This window comes from Syngnathoides biaculeatus, chromosome 2 (assembly GCF_019802595.1).
Source record: "Syngnathoides biaculeatus isolate LvHL_M chromosome 2, ASM1980259v1, whole genome shotgun sequence".
Lineage (NCBI taxonomy): Eukaryota > Metazoa > Chordata > Actinopteri > Syngnathiformes > Syngnathidae > Syngnathoides > Syngnathoides biaculeatus.
In genome coordinates this window covers 10974943-10999063 of record NC_084641.1, presented here as the reverse complement: position 1 = coordinate 10999063, position 24121 = coordinate 10974943, and the positions used below count along the sequence as shown (strand labels likewise).

The following is a 24121-nucleotide window of genomic DNA, read 5'->3' as shown; positions in this document are numbered from 1 at the left end:
GCCCTCTTCTTTGACACCGTAGTTTGAATTCATGACATCAGTCGAAAAAAGGAAGACAAGCTAATTTACATTTCAACAGGTATCTTCAGATTTAAAAATAATCAAGATTCCCAGAGTGTGATTGGTTAATATTCGGCTTTTCTGTTCCTCTGATTAAAGGCACAGTCATGCTATTTTGACGTTGAAATGGATAACAGCGTGGAGAGCTGATGTGACCTCACAGGCTAGTCATTTTGTGTTCCAACATTACTGAAAAACAACCCAACCAAATAATTTATACTTAGTGAAAAACAGTGTCTCCCACAACCCGGATGATGGTGGTTTTGTCAGACTGCCCTTTTAAAAGTGGTTACTACGGCACCAGGCAGACTTGTGATCTTCTCTGTTCAACCATTACACTGTGCACTACATTTATCCTCCTTACTCAGGTTCTGCTGGATTATGAGTTTTGGTTTTAAATTGAATAAAACCTAAACTATCTGGGGTATATCTGCTAGCCACTTCTCATGTCACTTGGAAGAACCCTGACTCCAACTGTTTACAAACATTCTCAAAAGGTTTATCAGATTCATTGTTAAATCCACACTCTCATTCAAACACTGTACTCACCTCCAGGGATTTGAGTAAAGGTACAGACTCAATAAAAGACTCATACATCTTCCGCTTCTTGGCATTGTTCTTCACAATGAGTCGCCGAAATGTGGCACGATCCTAAGGGGGAAGAAGGGTACAAAAAAAATCTCAACTGGATTCTCAAAGCATTTGATTTGTTATTCCTTTTTTTCCTGACAGTTTCCCTAATTTAATTTTCAAGATCATCAAACAAATTAAAATAGACCCAAGTAAACAATAACCCAAGAAAACAATGTGCAGTTTAGAAAAGGTGAATTTATTTACTAAGGGAAAATAAATACTATCAAGCATTTTCTATTACTAGCAATGACTCTTGCATATCGGTAAGGAGATGTACAGTTGAAGCCATAAGTTTACATGCACTGTACCAAAATATATATATGTATATATATATATATATATATATATATATAAAATTTTGCCTCTATATATATTTTTTTCTCACTGTCTGAAGTCAAATCAAATTAAACCTCTCCTGTTTGTCATCAGAATCACCAAAATTATTTAATTTTGTTAAATGCCACAACAATGACAGAATTTATTCAATCATTTTATATTACTTTCTTTGAGGTCAAAAGAGCATTGGGAACCCAAGATGATGAGGTCATGGCTTTGAAAGCTCCTGATAGGTTAACTGATGATGCGAGTTAATTGACGGCACACCTGGGGATGGATTTAAGGTCATATCTCAAATCACTCTGCTTCCCTGTTTGAAATCATGAGAAAATCCAAAGAAATCAGAGAAAGAATAGTGGGGTTCCACAAATCTGGCTCATTCTTGGGTGCAATTTCCAGATACTTGAGGGTGCTGCGTTCCTCTGTTCAATTACATGCAAATATAATCATCATTGCAATGTCCATCCATCACAATGCTCAGGAAGGAGACGGGCTCTGTGTCCCACAGATGAACGTGTTTTGGTCGAGAATGTGCGAATCAACCCCAGAACAAAAGCTAAAGACCTTGTGAAGATGGTGGATGAAGCGGGTAAGAAATTATCCACAGTGAAATAAGTCCTACACAAACATGGGTTGACAGGCCATTCACTGAGAATGATGCCATTACTCCCAAAGAAACATTAAAAAAAAACAGATTACAGTTTGAAAAAAGACACCAAGACAAATATCTTAACTTCTGGTGACATGTTCTGTAGTCTGATGAAACTAAAGTTTGGCCATAATAACCAATGTTACAAGTGGAGGGAAAAGGGGGAAGCTCTTCATAAAATAGATGGCATCATGAAGAAAGAACATTGCATGGAGATATTAAGGCAACATCTCAACATCAGCCAGGAAGCTAGAACTTGGGTGCAAATGGGTGATCTGAAAAGGTGTGTGCGAGCAAGGCAACCGATAATCCTGGGTTAGTTACACCAGCTCTGTCAGGAGGAATGGGCTAGGATTCCCGCAGAGTACTGTCAGAAGCTTGAGGAAGGTTGCCCTAAACATTTGACCCTAATCATGCAATTGAAGGGAAATGCTACTCGATCCTAAGGAAATGTACAGTAAAGAAAATAAGTATTTGAACACCCTGCTATATTGCAAATTGTCCCACTTATAAATCATGGAGGGGTCTGAAATTGTAATTGTAGGTGCATGTCCACTGTGAGAGAGATAATCCAAAAAGAAAAATCCAAAATCACAATGTATGATTTTTTTTAACAATTTATTTGTTTGATACAGCTGCAAATAAGTATTTGAACACCTATCAGCTAGAATTCTTAACCTCAAAGACTTGTTAGTCCGCCTTTAAAAGTCCACCTCCACTCCAAGTATTATCCTGAATTCAGATGCACCTATGTGAGGTCGTTAGCTGCATAAAGACACCTGTCCACCCCATACAATCAGTACGACTCAAACTTGTAACATGGCTAAGACCAAAGAGCTGTCCAAAGACACCAGAGACAAAATTCTACAACTCCACAGAGCTGGAAAGGGCTACGAAGAAATTGCCAAGCAGCTTGTTGAAAAAAGGTCCACTATTGGAGCAATCATTAGAAAATGGAAGAAGGTAAACATGACAGTCAATCTCAATTGGAGTGGAGCCCCATGCAATATATCATCTTGTGGGGTCTCAATGATCCTTAGAAAAGTGAGGAATCAGCCCAGGACTACACGACAGTACTTGGTCAATGACCTGAAAAGAGCTGGGACAACCGTTTCCAAAGTGACTGTTGGTAGTACACTAAGACGTCATGGTTTGAAATCATGCATGGCACGGAAGGTTCCCTGCTTAAACTAGCACATGTCAAGGCCCGTCTTACGTTTGCCAATGACCATTTGGATGATACAGAGGAATCATGGGAGAAAGTTTTGTGGTCAGATGAGACCAAAATGTAACTTTTTGGGCATAATTCCACTCACCGTGTTTGGAGGAAAACGAATGATGAGTTTCATCCCAAGAATACCATCCCTACTTTGAAGCATGGGGTTGTACCATCAAGCTTTATTGGTGTTTTTCTTCACATGGGACAGGACGACTGCACTGTGTTAAGAAGAGGATGACCACGGCCATTTATTGTGAGATTTTGCATGCACCTACGATGAAAATTTTAGACCCCTCCATGATTTCTAAGTGAACTTGCAATATACCAGGCTGTTCAAATACTTATTTTCTTCACTCTATCAAATTTTTTGACCTCGAAGAAACTAATATAAAATTCTCCAAGAAATTCTCTCTCTCATTATTATTCTGGCAATTAACAAAATAAAAAAAAATTGACGATCATGACTGACCTGAAATAGAAGAGGTTCAGTCTGATTTGATTTAACAAGTTGCAACACCGTTCCGCCTCATTATTTAACAATGGATGCCTTTACTTTCCCAACACAGGGCCAGGCAGCTTTGAATTAGTGCTGGACTATATTGGGACAAAAAGTGAAATTGCAATTCTCTTTATGGCTTGGATGTATAAATATCGAGATGTTAAAACTAAATACAGGAGAAAAAACACATAACGTCAAAACCAGCACAACTCTTTTTCCCTCTCTAGAAAATCTACAGGTGCTCGTTAATTAGAATATTGCGAAAAAGTTGATTTAAGAAATTCCATTCAAAAAGCAAAACGTATCATAATACATTCTTTTCACACAGACTGACATGAATTATTTCTTTTAATGTTGATTACAATGGACAACTCATGAAAACTGCAATGAGTATCTCGGAAAATTTGAAAATAGTGAAGAGGTGCAATATTGAAGATACCTGGTGCCACACACTGAGGCATATTTGGAAAAAAAAAAAATAAAGAAAAGCTTGTTGTTCCGATTTCCCGATTGATAACATGTAATAAATATCTGAAGGAGTCACAGTACGCCCAAAAGCACAGAGTTGTGGGGTGTCTTGACAGCAGCCGCGGCAGACAGCTTGACTGTGTGGCAGTTACTCGTGTGCGCTTATTACGTTGTGCATTTAAGATTTGTTTTTCATGCAACTTTTTGCCAGATCGTTGTGTGCAAGTATATGCATGTGTGTTCACGGGCCTCAGCTAGCATAACTGTCTCGTCCCATGCCATAGTGTGACAACCCATATCAAGTCAAGTTACGTTTTCATGTTTTGCCATGTCTGATTTTTGACATTGTTTCATGTTTTTTGGACTAAGCCTTCATGAATTTGGATTTCGTTATGCATGCAAGAGCGTGAATTAATGAGAACTGACAAGAAAATGACACCACCATCTACTGAAGATGGAGTAAAAATTATTTTAAAAAATAAAATAAAAAAAACCTACCAACCCTAGTTAAATGAAACTTTCTTTATGGGGGGGGGGTTGGCCTAATCAGTTACTTAACTCAAAACACCTGCAAAGGCCTTTTATCAGTCTCTCAGTCTAGTTCTGTAGGCTACAAAATAATATGTAAGACTGCTGACCTGGCAGTTGTACAAAGGATGACCATTGACACCTTGCACAAGGAGGGCAAAACACAAAATGTCATTGCTATAGAGGCTGGCTGTGCACTGCTCCGTTTCCAAGCACATTAATAGAGAGGTGAAAGGGGAGGAAAATATTTGGTAGCAAAAAGTGTACAGTACAAACAAAATGAATAACTGCACACTAGAGAGGATTGTGGAAAAAAAATAAAAATGTGGGGGAGATTAACAAAGAGCTGACGACAGCTGGAGTCGGCGCTTCAAGAACCATCACGCACAGACATATGCAAGACATGGGTTTCAGCTTTGGCATTCCTTGTGAGAAGACACACTTGAACAAGAGAATGTCAGAAAAGGCTTGCCTGAGCTAGAGACAAAAAATGGCTTTACTACAAAGTGGTCCAAAGTTATGTTGATGAGCGTTTGCATTTTGGGTTGTTTTGCATGTTCTTTGGAAATCAAAGTCTCAGAGTCTAGAGGAAGAGAGGAGAGGCACACAATCTACATTGGTTGAGGTCGGGAGTAAAGTTCCACAGCCAGCCAGTGATGGTTTGGGGTGCCATGACGTAATGGTGTTGGTCCACTGCATATCCTTAGATCCAAGGTCAACGTAGCAGTCTACTAGAAAATTTTACAGCATTTCAAACTTCCAGGTGCTGATCAACTTTGTCAATGAAGATTTCATTTTCCAACAGGAATTGGCACCTGCACAGAGTGCCAAAGCTACCAGTACCTGGTTTAAGGAGAATGGTATCCCCGTTATTGATTGGCCAGCAAAGTCACCTGACCTCAACCTCAAAGAAAATCTATGGGGCATTGTGAAGAGGATGATGTGATATGCAAGATCCAACAATGCAGAAGAGCTGAAGGCCACTATCAGAGAAAGCTTGGCTTTCCTAACATCTGAGCAGTGTGTGAAAGTAAATTACAGTGCCTTGTGAAAGTATTCGTCCCCCTTGAACTTTTAAACCTTTCGCCACATTTCAAGCTTCAAACATAAATATATAATTTTTTGTTGTTGTTGTCAAAAGTCAACAAGTGGGACACAATCGTGAAGTGGAACTAAATTTATTGCATCTCTGCATCAGCATCTTTGAATGATCCAATGTTGACTGATGATGATAAATAGAATTCACCTGTGTGTAATCAAGTCTCCGTCTAAATGCACCTGGTCTGTGATGGTCTCAGGGTACTGTTTGAAGTGTAGAGAGCATAATGAAGACCAAGGAACAGGCAGGTCTGAGATACTGTTGGGGAGAAAGCCGGATTTGGATACAAAAAGATTTCCAAGCTTTAAACTTCTCAAGGAGCTCTGAGTAAGCAATCATATTGAAATGGAAGGAGTATCAGATAACTGGAAATCTACCAAGACCCGGCCATCGTTCTAAACTTTCACCTCGAACAAGGAGAAGACTGATCAGAGATGCAGTCAAGAGGCCCATGATCACTCTGTATGAACTGCATAGATCTACAGCTGAGGTGGGAGAGTCTGTCCATAGGACAACAATCAGTCATCTTCTTCTTCTTCTTCTTCTTCTTTTCCTTTCGACTTGTCCCGTTAGGGGTCGCCACAGCGTGTCATCTTTTGCCATCTTAGCCTATCTCCTGCATCTTCCTCTCTAACCCCAACTGCCCTCATGTCTTCCCTCACCACATCCATAAACCTTCTCTTTGGTCTTCCTCTTTTGCCTGGCAGCTCCATCCTCAGCATCCTTCTACCAATATACTCCCTCTCTCGCCTCTGAACATGTCCAAACCATCGAAGTCTGCTCTCTCGAATCTTGTCTCCAAAACATCCAGCTTTGGCTGTCCCTTATACTTTCACAAGCCACTGTATGTGCCACCAGGATTTGAATTAAAAATGCCACTGAAACTTTTATGTTGTAAAATTGACATTGTTGTTTCAAAGTGTTTACATTTTCAATGGCTGTATTTCAGGTTAACCTTTCAATGTTTAATTCACCATGTAAAAAAATTCAACCTTCGAAATTCAAACGCAATATTTTCAGTCAGTCCAGCAATTCAATTGGCTACAATTCACTGTCTGAAATTCATCTAAATTCAGTGTTATGAAGACCTGAATTTAGATGGTGAATTTCAGACGGCGAATTGTAGCCAGTTGAATTGAAAATGTGATCACTTTGAAATAATGTGAAATTTACAACATAAAATTTTCAGTGGCATTTTTAATCCAAATCCTGGTGGCACAGATTTACTTCCATATAGTGGCACAGACTCAATTGACTACATGCCAGACCGCACTGCTGCAGTAATTCATGGAAAAGGAGATCCAGCCAAGTGTTGAGTTCTGGAGATACACATACCTTTCAGTTCACCAACATTTCTGGAAATGTTTTTTTGTATTGGTCTTCATATTCAAATTTTGGGAGATACTGAATTTGAGATTTTCATTAGTTGTCAGTAATAAAATAAAAAAAACATTTGGAATATATCAGTCTGTGTAATGAATGAATAAAATTACAAGATACACTTTTTGAAAGGAATTACTGAAATGAACTTTTTCCACAATATTCTCATGATATGAACAGCACCTGTATGTTGAGGACAGAACAAAAGTATACATTCATTATTATTAAGTCTTTTATTAAGTCAATTAAATGCACTGTAATGTTGAGCAATCACCTGGCCAGACATGAAGTGAGAATAATTTTTCATGTCAAATTACACCGTTAAGGCATTAGGATATTCCTAATACTATTCTTTTTTTTTTTTTGGGTGATTAATTTGTAAGTTAACACCTGTTTTAACAAATCCATTCAAATTTTTATTTAAGCGTATGAGTTGAAGCAAAACACATTGAAATTTGCCCGTTCAACAATGCTGTGGTTCTACCCCCAAGTTTAATCGGTGATGATGTGCATTCATTTGTCTCATTCTGAAGAGACATACAGTAGATACAGAAAATGCACACTCGGCTGCGCTGTCTGTGTTTGACACGCTAAAATTTACCATAACATTGGTGTCAATAGCACGTCCAACCAGGTCCCTCAGCTGGTCAATTATTAATATCACAGCTGATTGACTTCATAATACACTAGCATTGCACAGAACCCAGTGATGTGATTACTGTACACATTTGCATTGCAATGACTATGGTCAAATAATATAATGTACAGCCCTACTTGGATTTTTTTTCCTTAATAAAAATCAACATTTAAAATAAAACAATTTATATTTACTTTGGATATCTATGTATGATATTTATATATTGATATTACATTTGTTTGATGATCTTAAAATATGCAAAAACAATGTGACAAGTGGGCCAATACTTTTTCACAGCATTGTTAAGTGACAACAGCTTGATAGCAACCAATGTTTCAGGAATGATTAATCGCATATTTCAACGCTCTTACCAGTCCCCATAGTGACCCCTCCTGTGTGGCGATGATGGTAGCTGCACGTGGAGTGTTGTACATGAGTGCCAGCTCCCCGAAGCTGCCCTTATTGTCATACTGACCCACGCATGTTCCTGATACCACAATGTCGTACACGCCTCTGCAGATTGAGAAATCAAATGAGAGTCCATGCAGAGTAAAACAAAGTCTTTAATTTTATTCAGGCAAAGGTTCAAGTGAAAATTATTAACCCCTAGACCCGTTGCTTTGAGTTGTAACAAGCACAAATTTAAGAACATATCATGCGGCGACCTCTAACGGGACAAGCTGAAAAAAAGTATGTATCATGGTTCTGTAGGTTATTTTAGTAGCTAGCAGCTTCCAAAAAGCACTACATTTTACTAACCCGCACACTATGGATCTAGCCAAATTTATTTGACCTTTCAGTACTACTTGAACATAGAAGACCGTACAAGTTGGTTGGTTGAGGATCAACTGCTGTTCCCAGGGCGAAATCCTAAAATGTTTGTTGGTTTGTATGGTGATTAATAAAAAAAATTCCTCAGCACAACCTCTGACTGTGAGAGGAACGAATTATAGAATTTAGTTGTGCCTTAAGGTAGAGTATCTAAACATATTCCTTTCAGAGGTTTAGTACAGGAAAGCAGAAGTCAGGAGGTCAAAACATTAATGTAAATATCTTTTTTGTCTGTTACGGGTGACTTAAATCTAATAATTAGTATATTTTTAAAATACTGCATCATAAGCCACTATTTTTATGTCATTCCATGTGCAAAAGTCACAAATGTGAAGTAACTTCGCAGGAAGTTTCATCAATTGAGCTAATGTGACTACGATGTACCATACTCCCTTACATCTGAGCAAGCCTAGTTTGTTATCAATAGAATGGTAGGAATTGGAACTGTGTCAGGCTGTCAACATGAAAGTTTAGTCTGCAGATTAATTTTTGCCTATTTTGCTACTATTCTGGGCTCAGAAAAGTACTCCACCACCTGGTACGAGGCTAACACACTCGGGTAGCTCGCTGCTGGCCACTAACACTGAGAGGCTAATGCCTAATTCTACCATTTAATTTATGACAGCATAATAAATTTAACATTATTAATTTTGGTTCATCTTTATTTTTGGTTGGCGTTCTGTTGTTGGCGGCAACACTTCTTCTTGCAGCCCTATGAGGGTGCACGAGCCAGTGCAAACTGTAAGGCTTTCCCAAGCCCGGATAAATACACCGGGTTGCGTCAGGAAACGCATCTTGCTCAAATCTTTACAAAACAAACATGAGCATTCATCCAAAGAATTCCAGACCGGATCAGTTATGACCTGGGTTTTTATGTCTGTGACCGCCCTCATTAACCCATGACGCACCGGTGAAAAGTCAGCTTTGGGTCAAAGACAAAGGAGAAGTGGATGGGAGGTTCTTCTCCCGAAGAGACAAAAGGAAAGCATTCAAGCCTGGAACTGAATTTGGAGACAACAGAAAAAGCTCAACAGTTGGTAGCCATGATGTTTATGATAAAGGTTACTCTTTTGTGTGTCCAGAAGAGCAGGTGGAAAGACAGTAAGGCTACAACCTAACTTAGCGGGTTGGATTGGATTCTGATTAGTTTAGCATAGTGTAGATGGAGAGTGGGGGGGTTGAGAATGGAATAGGGGTTATGTTAAAGGTAATAATGTCTTGAAGGTGAAAAGTATGTCCAATCGAGTGATGAGGCTTAAGCAGAAATTCTGGAAGAATTGAGATGAAGTAGTTCTGAGCATTCCAAACAGCGAGAAAGTCACGTTTGGTGCAGATTATAACTGACATGATAGTGAGTGAATCTGATAGAGGTTACTGACAAAGGTAGTGTAGCTATAAAGCATAGGATGCTGGTGTTTAAGATGATGGTGGGGAGGAAGAAGACAAAACCAAAGCCAAATAATTCTGCTGTGTACCAGAAAATCCTGAAGGAGAACATCTGACCCTCAGTTTGCGCCCTCAAACTTAAGCACTCTGGGATCATGCAGCAGGACAATGATCCAAAACACACCAGCAAGTCCACCTGTGAATGGCTCAAAACCTACAAAATTAGTGGCCAAGTCAGAGTCTGGATTTAAATCCAATGGAGATGATGTGGTTTGACCTTACAAACGGTCAGTACATGCATGAAAACACTAATATGGTGGATTGACACAATTCTGCAAAGAAGAAGAGTGGGACAAAATTCCTCCAGAACAATGTGAAAGACTCGTCAGTTATTGCTGCCAAGGTTGGCCCAACCCATTATGACGTTCAGGAGACAATTACATTTTCACAGAGGGTCAGAGAACTTTGGATTTTTTGTGGCTTTATAAATTCTTGTCATTGAAAACTGCATTTTGAATTATTATGGGTTGTCTCTGAGTGATACTAAAATGGATTTGATTATTTGAAACCTGTGTGTGATAGATATGCACGAAAAAAAATTCAGGATGAGGACGAATACTTTTTCACAGCACTATACATTTTACAAAGATGATGAGGGTGGAGTGCCAGGCAAGATGCTAGAGAAAGTCCAAAGTGAAAGTTGATAGAAGATTGATGGTCTTGTGACAACAGTTGAGACTTTCAAGTTCTTGCGAATTACAGTCTCACAGGGCCTGAAGTGGGAGGAAAACATCAACTCCATCCTCAAAAAAGCCCAGCAAGGATGTACATCTTGCAGCTTCTGAGGAAGCAAGGCCTGCCACAAGAGCTGTTGAGACAGTTCTACACAGCAATCATCAAATCAGTACTGTGTACCTCCTTCACAGTCTGGCTTGGGGCTGCCACAAAAAGGGACAAACTCTGATTGGAAAGGATAATCAAAACTGCTGACCGGACTGTCGGCACCATCCTACAGACCCTTGACGACTTGCATACACCACTCAAACTCGGATAAAAGCGGGCAGGATCCGATTGGATCCTCTAGATCCTGGCCACCAGCTCCTTCCATCAGATGGGCGCTTCCGATAAATGGAAATCAAAACCACCAGGCATTCCAAGAGTTTCTTCCCTCTTGCAATTAAGTTATTAAATTCTTGAACAGCTAACCTACAATTCCACTGCAACATGCTGCCAGTTTTCTGCCTTGAGTTGTTGTCACAAGGCTAATGAGCATTAATATTATATACGATAGACAATTACTTAATATTATATAAGAGACAATTAAATATCTCGTCACTTTAAACTGCACACAATCCTTCACACCCTTTGCATAATCGTCATTGCACTTAACTATTGCTCTAATGGGCACCCTAACTGCTCTAAATGCTAGAAGACTGCATTCTTGCACAACTTTATGCAACGCTGAGTACTTTATAACGGGAAAAAAAATAATTTCCTTGCTCTTGTTTTTTGTACTCAACATGTGCGTCGTATTAGGGTGGAACCAACTACCAAAGACAAACTCCTTTAGTGTTGTTAAAAGAAGTGAAGTTTATAAAGGTTTATAAAACAATCGTCAGGCCGGCCTTGATATACGGATTAGAGACGGTGGCCCTGAAGAGACTGGAAGCAGAACTGGAGTTGGCAGAAATGAAGATGCTGAGGTTCTCGCTCGGTGTGGGCGGGTTGGATAGGATTAGAAATGAGATCATTAGAGGGTCAGCCAAAGTTGGATGTCTTGGGGACAAGGTTAGAGAGCGCAGACTTCGATGGTTTGGACATGTTCAGAGGCGAGAGAGTGACTATATTGGTAGAAGGATGCTGAGGATGGAGCTGCCAGGCAAAAGAGCGAGAGGAAGACCAAAGACAAGGTTGATAGATGTTGTGAGGGAAGACATGAGGACAGTGGGTGTTAGAGAGGAAGATGCACAAGATAGGTTTAGATGGAAAAAGATGACACGCTGTGGCGACTCCTAATGGGACAAGCCGAAAGAAAAAGAAGAAGTTAAGCACTAGGCCAATAAAGCTGATTCTGATGAAGACCAGAAACCCGTCAAAGTGAGAAAAACAAACCATTTTGAAGCAAAGTGATTAGGGAAAATCGAACAGAGCTATTATACAAACATTGGGCATAGACAATACAACAATTTGAAATTCCTGAAAAAGAAAAAAACTACTGGTGTACTGAGCAACAGACAGAGAAAAGGTCAGCCAAGGGTATCAACAGGAGGTGACGACAGAGACAATGTAAGAGCTGCGAAGAAACACCCAGACAACAAATCAGTGACATCAGTGCTAACCTCTACAGGACAGGGGTGAGGTGTCACGATCTACTGTTTGAAGACGACTGTCAGAGAAGTCGTACACAAGTGATATCACAATATGCATATCACTCAGCAAAAAGAATCAGAAGGCAAGATTGGCTTTTAGAAAGTATCGATATGAGCCAGAAAAGTTCTGGAGCAAAGTTTCATTGACTGAAAAGACCAAGAGTAAGCTCTACCAAAATGATGGAAAAGCTATAGTATGCAGAAAGAAAAGATCTGCTTATGATCCCAAATACACAAGCTCATCTGTGAACCATGGTGGATGTAATATGCCATCTCATGGCTTTTGCTTGCATGGCTGCTCCTCCAAATGTATCAGGAGAAGCTTTATCATGCTATAGGATGACCCAAAACATACTGCCAACACAAAAAGGACTTCATCAGGCGGTAAAGGGGGAGGGTCTTTGACTGGCAAAGTCAATCACTGGACCTTAAACCAATAGAGCAGGCATTTCAGCTCCTGAAGAGGAGGAATAAGGAAGAAATGACCAGAAACAAGAACTGAAAGAGGTTGTAATAAAAGACTAGAAAATCATTTCAAATGAAGAATGTTGAGTTGAAGTTAATGGTTCACATGCTTGCTACAGTTATTGCTAGGGTTTTTAAGTTAATTTAATAATGTCTGTTCCAATACACACTTGTAAAGTGGGCAGCTGCAAACAAAAGGTGCTCTGTCCTGAGTTTTTGAAAATATCTATATATGTAAATACTGTGAAATAAAAGCTGAAATTCATAACTTTTGTCTCATTCATCTTTTAATCTTAAATACAAATCTCTTTGGTATCAAACAAACAGAGGAATTGACTTTGCCGCGCCAATACTTTTGGAGGGTCATGCATATAATACAGTAGCACACTTTTCACTCCTCATCAAGAACCATGTCAGCACCACTGGAGGACACCCGCCAGCAAGCCGCACACTGGTGTTCGGGTGAACGTCCCGACTGCGGGTTCATTTCTCTGCTCTACTGAAGTAGGGTGCTGTATGTACACCCATTAGAGAGGCCCACTACGCAATGAGGCACCCGGTCTGCCTGAACAGGTCTCCCAGGGAGCTAGCCAGCTACCTTGTCAGCGGGCATTCCTCGCCCAGGCTGGTGAAGGAGACTATCGCCAGACGGCCTGCTGCATGCAGGTCGGACACAGAGTTTCTCCAGCCCGCGACAGTACCAAATGAACGATGGTGTGTAGAGAATACCGGCAAATTGTTTACTACTGCGTCAGAGTAATATTAAAATGTAATAGTTATTGAGCTTTGAGTTGAGTCGATCACCGTCTTTGTTCACATGAAAATGGAATTAGAAATAGTAAGGAAGCAAAACAAATGTTATCTGATTGAAATTTTCATAATTCAGTCACATTAATTGTCAGCGCATGTACACAGATGATTTCTTTGAAAAACCTTTTTTTTTTTTTTTTTTTAAAGCACGGATACCAGCAAAACCATGAAAGGGCAATTTTGAAGGTGCCTATTGTATTCTTGAGCATATTATACACTATTAGAGTACTTTTGTCTTTACCGCTCTATGACGTAAAAGTTGTCCCCATCGTCTCCCTGGTCGATCACGTGCTCTTGGGGCTGAACCCTTAATTCAAACATTGCATCCAGCACTTCAGAGAACTGCTCCTAAAGTGAGGACAAGAAGGATGTCAGACACAAAAATACACACAAGAAACAAAGAGCAACAGTGGAATTGAATTACCAGAAGAAATAAAAAAAGCATCTAGCTCATGTGAGTAAGGCCCCTGAAGGGAGGCGAGCTCAGAGGAGCTTATCTCAGGGATGGGGAAAAAGGAAAGAAAATACTTTTTGTTTCATCCATGTTTCATACAAATATGCAATCTCAAGACAATTATGGCCTCCCTGGAGTAAAGGTTCAATACAATGTCAGAGATAGTGTTCCCTCATTTAACATGAGGGTTACGTTCCCAAAAAATACCTTTGTTAAGTGAAATCCGTGTAGCAGAAGATGAATTTTTCGTTTACAGAATGTTTACTTACGGCATGTTTTTTACATTTACAGTGTATGATTTTTTTTTTGTTTACAGGGCTTTTTTTTCCCGGAAGTTTATTTTCATTTACAATATACATTTTTTCTTTTTTTTTTTAATATATGTTAAGACTGTAAAAACCTTAACCACACAGTTTATAAACTTCTCAAACAGGCATTAACATTTTCTCACATTTCTCTTGTTATGTGTGTGTGTATTTGTATACTTTACTTTCATCCTTTTTTGTTACTATGAAGCGGTTCTTTTGTGATGCGGAATTCTAGAATGTTCCGAGGAGTGCCTATATAAGAAGACTGAGAAGGACCGTCAAGAGAGCTTCTTACCATCACTCTTTGGACAAGTACACGCCATACTGCATTCTGCCTTTCATTCCTGGATATTTGTTGACTTTGAATATTCGCTGGAAAGAACATTTGCCTGGTTGTTCAACTCTGGTGACTATTCATAGCTGGGCTCAACTACTCGGTCTTTGAACTTCTATTCTGTGTTAGTTGTTTTATTATTTTGTGTTGTGTTGTTGTGTGTGTGATTAAATTGTCTTAAATGCAATACAACTGCTTTGTCATATTTTGCTGGTTTGAAAAATGGGATTTTAGTCTAAATTCCCACGTAACATCGTTTGAACACTCTTAAATTCAAAACCTCATAGATTAAAAAAAAATTACCCCACTGTATTCTAGAATGAAATCAAAGATCAAAACCTGCTTTAAGCTAAATATAAATGTCCCTCCATCCATTCCGCTTTATCTAGTGTTAGGGTATAAATGTTTTTCTAGAAAAGAAAATGATAGCTTTTAGAGATAAATTTAATTTTGGCGTGGCGCAGGTGTCTTTTTGTGAGTGAAGAACATCCTAATGGATGGTAGTTGCCACTCTATTTTTCTTCTGGATGACAATATTCGTATAAACATACATGCTACCTTGAATTATATTTGAGAACTAATGAACAAATACAATGGTTAACATTTTCCTCTAGGTTTTGGTTGCAACTGCAGGTTTTTGTCGTTGCAGAGCGTTTTGTCGAGATTTTGAGATTCTCGAGGGGAGAACTTGCAAATAGACAACACTTAAAGAGCCACACTGCTAGTATGGGACAGTTATGTAAATTAGGGAAGCTGAACGCATTCTGTACTTTACGGGACACACGGCAATTAACAATTGTCTACAGTCCCTTAGTCAATCGGGAGGCTGAACAAGATGTGGGTTTTCCCTGAGCGAATGAAGATGCAGAACAGAATATGCATTCATACGCTCTTTAAAAAAAAGCATGCTATCTGTACACTGTAAAAAAAATACACAAAAAAAGTGTTAACAGTGAGGGCGTTTTAGCGAGGGAACACTATCGTTGTCATGGCACTGCGAATCAGAATGGGAAAGTACATGTAATTCATTGGAAGCTAAAGCAGATGCAAATAAATCAAGTACATGCACCTGACAAAAGACGTGGAATTTTTGGACAATCCCATGCATAGGCGAACCTCAAGTTTTAATACGCCATGACTAAAGGACACAACAAGAGAACTTTATAGGGTAAGTAAGACTAGTCTTTTCTCACTCGTGTGCATCCCCCTTCAATGTCATTATTCTTATAATTCACCTGGTCCAGTGTTTTGAAGAGCAAGATATCCCGACAGGCCTCCTGCAGTCTGCAGCGCTGTTCATCTGTTTTTGGATGAACAACCCTGGGTTCTGTGTCTTCATCATCATCATCTGGATTGAATGCCTCTGCACACACTGGATCAATATGCATTATCATTATTCTGTTCTAGAATACACTAGTATTTACTAGTCAATGAAAAATCATAGCCAGATTGATTATGCATATGTTTTCTTTGACAGAAAAAAAACGGAACTTTTTTTTTAACATTAGCCTTGATAGTGAATTTTCAGTTAAAAAGACTGAGCTAATTAGACCACTATTTTTTGTACAAAAATAGAGGTGTGTCTTGAAGTGTTCATCTATTGTGTACACATTGCCAGCTGGCAACATGTGACTGGAGGGATTGCCACTCAAAACATTCAGTGTATTCTTTCAAGTTTAATTTAGAGTAGGGGTGGGCAATTTTTGCAAGGAGCCACATGAAAACAATTGTCAGAGTGCTGCACCTTTATAACTAACTAATCAACTTTGTTCCATTGTAAAATCCATTTAATTCTATGTCTGCTATGAGTAACCGGAATAAAAAGATTCAGTACATATTGATATAAATGGGCTATGTGAAATGGTGTAGATGTCAAATTAGAAAATAGTACTATAGAGGTAATATTCATCACATGAGTGCAATTTATTTCTTGTTAATTTCCATAAACACTGAAACTTGTAATTTTGTTTTCACTTCATTTTAACTCTTCGGTGAGAATAATCTGTTCTGGTCTTGAACAAGGATGGTCAAATCTACCTGAATGTCTGAGGCTATGCAAAGGGACAGCTGTGAGGTGGTCATTGAAAATCTGTGATTTATTGAACTTCATCTATGAGAATGTCTGTCCACATATGTCAATTGAGCCAAAAACGACTAGAATCTTCTGTACGTGACTTGTCAGGTGTGGAAAGTTCTCTTTGAGGCATGTTTTTCTCATTTTCTTCCAAATGTGCAGCAAACTGTGATTTAATGGTCTCGCGCTGATAAAATCTAGTTACAGCATCAACAAGATGGTTAATTTTCAACACTGATTTACATAACACTTCCTGATGTATAATGCAATGTGTCAATTTCTGCGCAGGGTTCATTTCTGTCACCTTGCACTCCTCAAAAGTCCAACATTTTTCCCAGTCAGATTTGGACAAGCCTCCACTGTCACACCCACAGCTTGTCCCATTTCAGAACTAACTTGTCAAAACATGCAGTTACTTTTGTGAAGAAGTCACACCAAGTGGTGGTCCCTTTCACTGGTTGCATGGCTGTTTGATCCTCCATGATTTGAATGTCTGCAGTTATCCCATGTAAGAAGATGAGCATCTGGGCAGTGTCAAATACATCACAGCTCTCATCCAACGCCAGAGAAAAATAGTCAAAAGTTGGCAGCTCTGTTCTTCAGCTGAAGTTTGCAGCGATGTCCTCAACGCGCCTTGTTACAGTGCATCGGGAGAGTGGCATATTCTCAAATGCTACCCTTTTCCCTGGGCAAATCAGCGAAACACCCCTTAATAAACATAAAACACCTACTTTTTGGGCGACTTTGTGAGAAATTACATAACTTATCCTGACGGCGACACCTCTGGGTGTGCAAGGTTTTCTTTAAAAAAAAAAAAAAAGTCTTTGTTGGCTTCGCAGTTTTGTAAGAAACGTATCAGACTCCCTTGCACATTCTTCATCAGACAGATTTCCTTATTTATCCTCGTGCTTGGTCATGTAATGGCGATTCAAATTGTAGTAGTTTAACCCAGGGAGCTGTATAGCACAAATTAAGGAAACGACTTTACCTTTGACTTTTGTAAAGAAGTACTTGGCAGTCCATGTCTTGTTGAGTAAACAGCATTCATTATCAACTTTTCTTGTCGTGATCTGACATCTTGAGGGTAACCATCACTTCTTGCTGCTTACCTACACTCACAGCTCACTGGTCGCGTGTGCAGCCACGTGGAATTAAATACACAGGTATGCTTTTCAAAATAAAGGCAACACGGCTGTGTTGCATGCATCGCATATATATTTCCATCCATCCATTTTCTTAGCTGCTTATCCTCACAAGGGTCACAGGAGTGCTGGAGCCTATCTTAGCTGTCAACGGGCAGGAGGCAGGGTACATTCTGAACTGATTGCCAGCCAATCGCAGGGCATCTGGAGACAAACAGCCGCACTCACAATCACACGTAGGGGCAATTTAGAGTGTTCAATTAACGTTGCATCTTTCTGGGATGTGCGAGGAAACCGGAGTGCCCGAAGAAAACCCACGCAGGCATGGGGAGAACCTGCCAACTCCACACAGGCGGGGCCGGGATCAAACCCTCGACCTCAACACTTTACAGGTGATCCACCGTGCCACCGCATATTTATTTAAATTTTATGTTCCAATTCATGATGCGCCTCATGTGGGCCAGATCTGGTCTCTGGACCAAAGTGCTCCAATATGATTTGAAATCATTTGTTGTTTTAGTTTAACATCAATGAAGGTTGAAAATGTAGCTACAATGAACACAAGGTACATATACTTTGGGAAGATCTCATCCAGACCTATTCTCACCAGTATCGCAAATTAAAGTTTTGTGCCCAATCTGGTGATTCTGACTTTTGACATCACCTTTGAAATACTGTCTGCGTCTTTTGTGTAGACTTTTTCTGACTTAGAAAAGTGACAGATCATTAATACAGCCACATCTCGTAAAATTTCCCATGACAATAATGTTACTTTATCTCAGAGTATATTAGTTTTGGTCCACACATGGCCTCAAATGAGCCATGTTATATAATAATATCTTGCAATTATTGCAAACCCATTAGACAATTCAAAATATGACTGACAGGTTCATGATGCAAGTTAAAGGTCTAATCTGGAGGACCCATTTTATTTGTATATCACACAAACATAGCTAAGTTTTCATAAAAAATATTTTAAAAATTCTCAACACAACAGAGATGAAATAAGTTTGCGCCAAAGTGCACATTTTCTTTGGAAACCAAATGCCTCTGATGTCTGTTTCAAACCGAAGCTCTGTTGAAGCTGCTTCCGTGTGATGTCACACCTAGACAACCCCAGTCAAGATAATGGCTTCTTACAAAGACAATCATACACGCTGTGAGTGGGATCTCGAAGAAATAGACAGCAGTGATGATGAATTTTTTATGGAATGATCTGTAGAAGACATAGTAACTGAGGAGGAGGAATTTTCTTTTTCTTCCTTTGTTCGAAAAACATCCCATGCAGTTGCGGTTGTAATTCAACCATATACATATGTTCAAAAGGAGTTGACGAATGGCACACAAGAACCGGATTTGGCGAGACCTGATGAAGTTGACATGAAACTTCGCACCCAAAACACAGACCAGTAGGTGCATCAAGAAATCTATGTACAGCTTGTTGACGAAATAATCTAATTCAAACACGTTTAAACTTCTGATGCTGCTTGCACACAACAGTGAGTCGTTTGTTGTTGGGGTTGTACTTGCGATGGAGTCGGCATGACACAAAAATTTAAACCTTCGGTATCATTCTGCGTTTAAAGATCACGTTTATATGTGTATTTACATGCATTTAGCTCGTATTTTCAATAATGCACCAAACCTTTGAGAGCACACACTGCCACAGTCGAATTTGAGGAAGACTTCAGCGTCAACATGACACTAACTTTATACAGTGTCCAGATTTTGTCACCTCCAAAACATCACTTGGATACGGATTAGCTGACATACTGGATATATCTGTATCGTATCGTACTTACGTTTAAAACGAGGTAGATACTTGTCAATACTAAACAAGTGAACATGTATGTACTTACTTGCTACCCAAGCCAAATGAAGGCTGCATCGGGTTTTCAAAGCAGTCATCTGTGAAATGCTTGGAACATATTACTGTCCACTTTGATTTGTAAGTCCAATGCGCCCACTTTGTCTTCACAAACCTGGTCCATAACCTGCCTATCTGTTCATCTTTCAGCCATTCATGTAAGATGACTCCTTCTGCGTTTGACGCAAAACAGCCTTATGCAACACACTTCCTCACCATCTTTGCTAGCATTTTCACTCTCAGGCATAGTTGTATCTATGTGTGACATCACATTCCGGAGAGAACTGGAACTTGCCGAATCTAAGCGACGTTTCGAACAAAATCTTGAGATTCACTTTGACGCTAATTTATTTCATATCTGTTGTATTGAAATTTTTTTAAATATTTTATGAAATTTTAGCTACATTTGTATGATAGACAAATCAAATAAATTTCCTCTGGATTAGGATTTTAATGTTTAATATTATTAGTTTTGTAAAGGAAATGGGAGGTGGAAATCCCATTTGATGCACTCATTTGGAATACCACAAATAAACAGCATGCAGATAGTCAAAGGTGGTCATGAATAGAGAATTTTGTTGCCATTTTATAAAAATTACATTTTATTATTTACAGACATGCAAATGCCAAAGGCATGAAAAAGGTGACCCAAAAAGGGGAGGTCTAGGGGAGGAGGGCTAGCTTTTTTCATTATGAGGTCACCAGTAGTAAATCAACATTAAAGACATTACAACCACCACGTTTTCTCGTGTGTAATGGTGCACCCATGTATAATACACATGCCCAAAGTTGACCTCAAAATTAGAGAAAACCTTTCTACCCATGTGTGATCCATTTTACATGATTTTGCTTCTACACATATGATCAAAAAAAGTATCTGTATTTTGTTAGTTTTTTCAAAGAATTGTTATGAAGTTAAGCACTTTATTTCAACAGTACACAGAATGTTTCTCGAAAAGTCTTGAGGATCATCATTTTGGTAAGATGAGCTTTTGTATTCTTTGCTGACAGCAGGGGTTTTCGCCTGGGAACTCTCCCATGGATGCATTTGGCCATTGTCTTTCTTACAATAGTCATGAACACAGATCATAACTGAGGCCAGCGAGGCTGGCAGGTCTTTAGATCTTGTTCGAGGTTCTTTTGTTACACCCTGGATGAGTTGCAGTTGCACTCGTGGAATAATTTTAGTTGGTTGTCTACTCCTGGGAAGCTTTGCCACTGTTCTCAGTTTTCTCCATTTGTGAATCACGGCTCTGACAGTGGTTCACTGGAGCCCCTAAGCCTTGGAAATGGCTTTCCAAACTTTTCCAGACTGATGGATTTCACTTTTTTTCTTATTTGCTCTTCAATTTCTTTGGATTGTGGCATGATTTATAGGTTCCTAAGATTGTGTAGCCTACATCATGTTCTCATACAAATTCTGTTGAAGTGATTTCTTGATTCAGTAAGTATGGTGGTCATCAGGTTTGGGTGTGGCTTGTGAAATTAAACTCACCTTTGCCAAATTTGGGGTTAGTCATAGTGACTGTGATTTAACTAGTTGGGGCAATTACTTTTTCACAGAGGGTCAGAAAGGTTTGGATTTTTAAACTGCATTTTGTATTTCCTTGGTGTGTCTTTGAGTGATATTAAAATTGGTTTGAAAAAATTGAAGTGTGTGATATGCAAAAAACAATCAGAAGGGGGCAAATACGTTTTCGCAGCAGTATGTGTGTGTGTGTGTGTGTCTGCGCACGTCGAAAATATAAAATTCCGTCATTATTGTGGCATTTAAAAAATGTAATAGTTTTGGTGATGACCTGAAACAGGAGGTTTCGTCTGCTTTGACTTCAGACTGGGCGACACGGTGGAGTAGCTGGTAAAGCATTGGGCTCACAGTTCTGAGGACCAAGGTTTTCCCCGTGCATGCGTGGGTTTTCTCGGGAAACTCCGGTTTTCTCCCACATCCCAAAAACATGCAATATTAATTGGACACTCTAAAATTGCCCCTAGGTGTGATTGTGAGTGCAGCTGTTTTTCTCCATATGCCCTGCAATTGGCTGGCAACCAGTTCAGGGTGTACCCTGCCTCCTGCCCGAGATAGGCTGCAGCACTCCCCGCGACCCTGGTGAGGATAAGTGGCAGAGAAAATGGATGGATGGATGGACTTCAGATTGTGAGGAAAATAATATATATATTTTTTTTGTGTATTTAAACTTCTGGCTTCAACTGTCTGTACTTTTCAGCAGTAATGGTGCCTTCATGTGTAAGTTACGCATGCAATGGGCACTACCACACCCCCACTGAAATGGGGAATCATTGGATCACAGAACACTTTTCCAATTTGGATCAGTCCATCTTAGATGAGCTCAGCTCCACAGAATCCAGCGGCATTTCTGTTTCTAGGTATTGTTGAAAAATGGCATTTCTCTGCATCTTAACATTTTTAAGTTGCACTTACGGATACAACGCCAAACTGCATTTACTGACATTGGTTTTCTGAAGGGTTCCTGAGCCTTTGTGATGATATCCTTTACACACTAATGTCAGTTTTTGATGCAGTGCTGCCTGAGGAAATGCAAGTCACGGGTCGTCAATGTTGGTTTTCGGCCTTGCCACTTACAGGCAGTGATTTCTCCAGATTCTCTGAATCTTTTGATCAGGTTATTGACTGGACATAAATCCCTAAATTCCTTGCACTTGTACGTTAAGGAACATTGTCCTTAAAGTGACTCTTTTCTCATGCACTTGTTCAAAAAAAGGCTGCCCCTTAACACATGTCTGTTTGTGAATGACTTAGCAAATCAGGGAAGTGCCACTTATGCCCAATCATGGCACCCACCTGTTCCCAATTAGCCTGTTCACCAGTGGGAGATTGAAAGTATGTTTGATGACCATTACTCAACTTTCTCAGTCTTTATTTGTCTTTTATGGAACATGTTGCGGTCATAAAATTCAAAGTTAATGATTTTTTAAAAAGTTCAGCAGTTTGAATATTAAATATCTTGTCTTTGTAGTGTATTGCATAAAATTTTGGTTGAAATTGGTTTGCATTGTATTGAGTTTTTATTTGGGGTTTTAATTCAAGTATGAAATTGTATTTAAAACAACAGTTGAATAATTACCGTAATTTCCAGATTATAAACTGCGGCTTTTGTCACACGCTTTCAACCCTGTGGTTTATGGAATGATGCGGTGCATTTTTCCTAACGGCCGCCAGGTTCGCTCGAGCAGAAAAGGTAAGAGTGAGACAAGGAGAATATGTGTGTCGAGGAAGACGCAAGTTTAATGTAACTTTACCCTTTGTGCATGAATAAAATTAGCATGAACACACCCTCATCATGGAAAATGCAAGAAGAAAATGCATATGACACAGATTTCAAGTTAAAAGCAATCGAGCTGGCCGATAAAGAAGGAAAAAGAGCTGCTGCACATAAAGTTGGCATAAATGAATTGATGGTGAGACGCTGGAAATGGCAGCGGGAAGAACTTCAATAATGTAAAAAGTAAAAAAAAAAAAACTTTTAGAGGTAATAAAAGTAGGTGGACCGAAATGGAAAACATTTTTTGTTTTAACCAGCCCTGTTAGTGCTGTGCTACCGTGTTGCTGCTGTGTTATTGCCATGTCACAGGCACTGGTTGGAAAGAAAAGTGAAGGTATATTATTAAAACTTTGAAAATTCTCTCTGTGTACCGTCTGTCTTTGTAAATATCTCATGTTTCAAAGTGGGCACATGCGGTTTATAGACAGGTGCAGCTTATGTATGTACAAAATTCGTTTTTCGTTTAAAAATGCACTATAATCAGGTGTGCTCTACAGTGCGGAAATTACGGTATTCATGGTGAAATGGTCCTCTCCAGTTTATTTGAATTGAGCTTTTTTTGTTCTACTGTGAGAAACTAATGTGGTATTCTAATACAGTTACTCAGTTTAATTAACCACATTGCAGTGAAGTTTGATAAAGCTGAAGAATACACAGTTGAAAACCACAGAAGGACATTACTAAGATAAACATCAGCTAACACACAACAGCGTTTTAATCAGTGGAGCTCCCCACTGAAGCCGACAAAAAGTCTCTTACATACGTTAACAATAGGCAGTACAAAGAAATGTGAATTTTGCCAGCCACCAATTTTGCAAGTTCTCCCAGGCTTGTAATGTTAATCATAGGCTACCTCACCCGTGACCGACATCCATCCATCTAATTTTTTAACCGTTGATCTCCACTAGTGTCAAGGGCGTGCTGGAGCTTATCCCAACTATTTTCGGGCAGGAGGCGGGCTACACCCTGAACTAGTCGCCAGCCAATCACAAGGCACATAGAAACAAACCACCATTCACACTCACATTCAGACCGACAGGCAATTTAGAGTCTCTAATTAATCTACCATGCATGTTTTTGGCGTGTGGGAGGAAACCGGAGTGCCTGGAGAAAACTCACACAGGAAGAAAATTCAAACTCCACACGGGTAGGGATTTGAATCCCAGTGCTCAGAACTGTGAGGCAGAGGCTAACCACAGTCACACCAAAATGAGAAGAGAAAAAAAAGGAGAAAAAAATTCCAGAAAATCACGTGATTTCTAAAGAATAGC

General features: G+C 39.4%; 1 protein-coding gene across 2 annotated transcripts in view; it reads right to left on the bottom strand.

Annotated features, from left to right (window-relative positions):
• Positions 1–24121, bottom strand: part of prkar2aa (protein kinase, cAMP-dependent, regulatory, type II, alpha A) — a 61261-nt gene that overhangs the window by 6655 nt on the left and 30485 nt on the right. For both annotated transcript variants that reach the window (XM_061833124.1, XM_061833115.1), the window contains exons 4-7: positions 15701–15837; positions 13611–13717; positions 7880–8021; positions 610–711 (exon numbers count right to left, since the gene is read on the bottom strand). In XM_061833124.1, coding sequence (XP_061689108.1) covers positions 610–711; positions 7880–8021; positions 13611–13717; positions 15701–15837 — 488 coding nt within the window. The remainder of the gene's footprint in view (positions 1–609; positions 712–7879; positions 8022–13610; positions 13718–15700; positions 15838–24121) is intronic.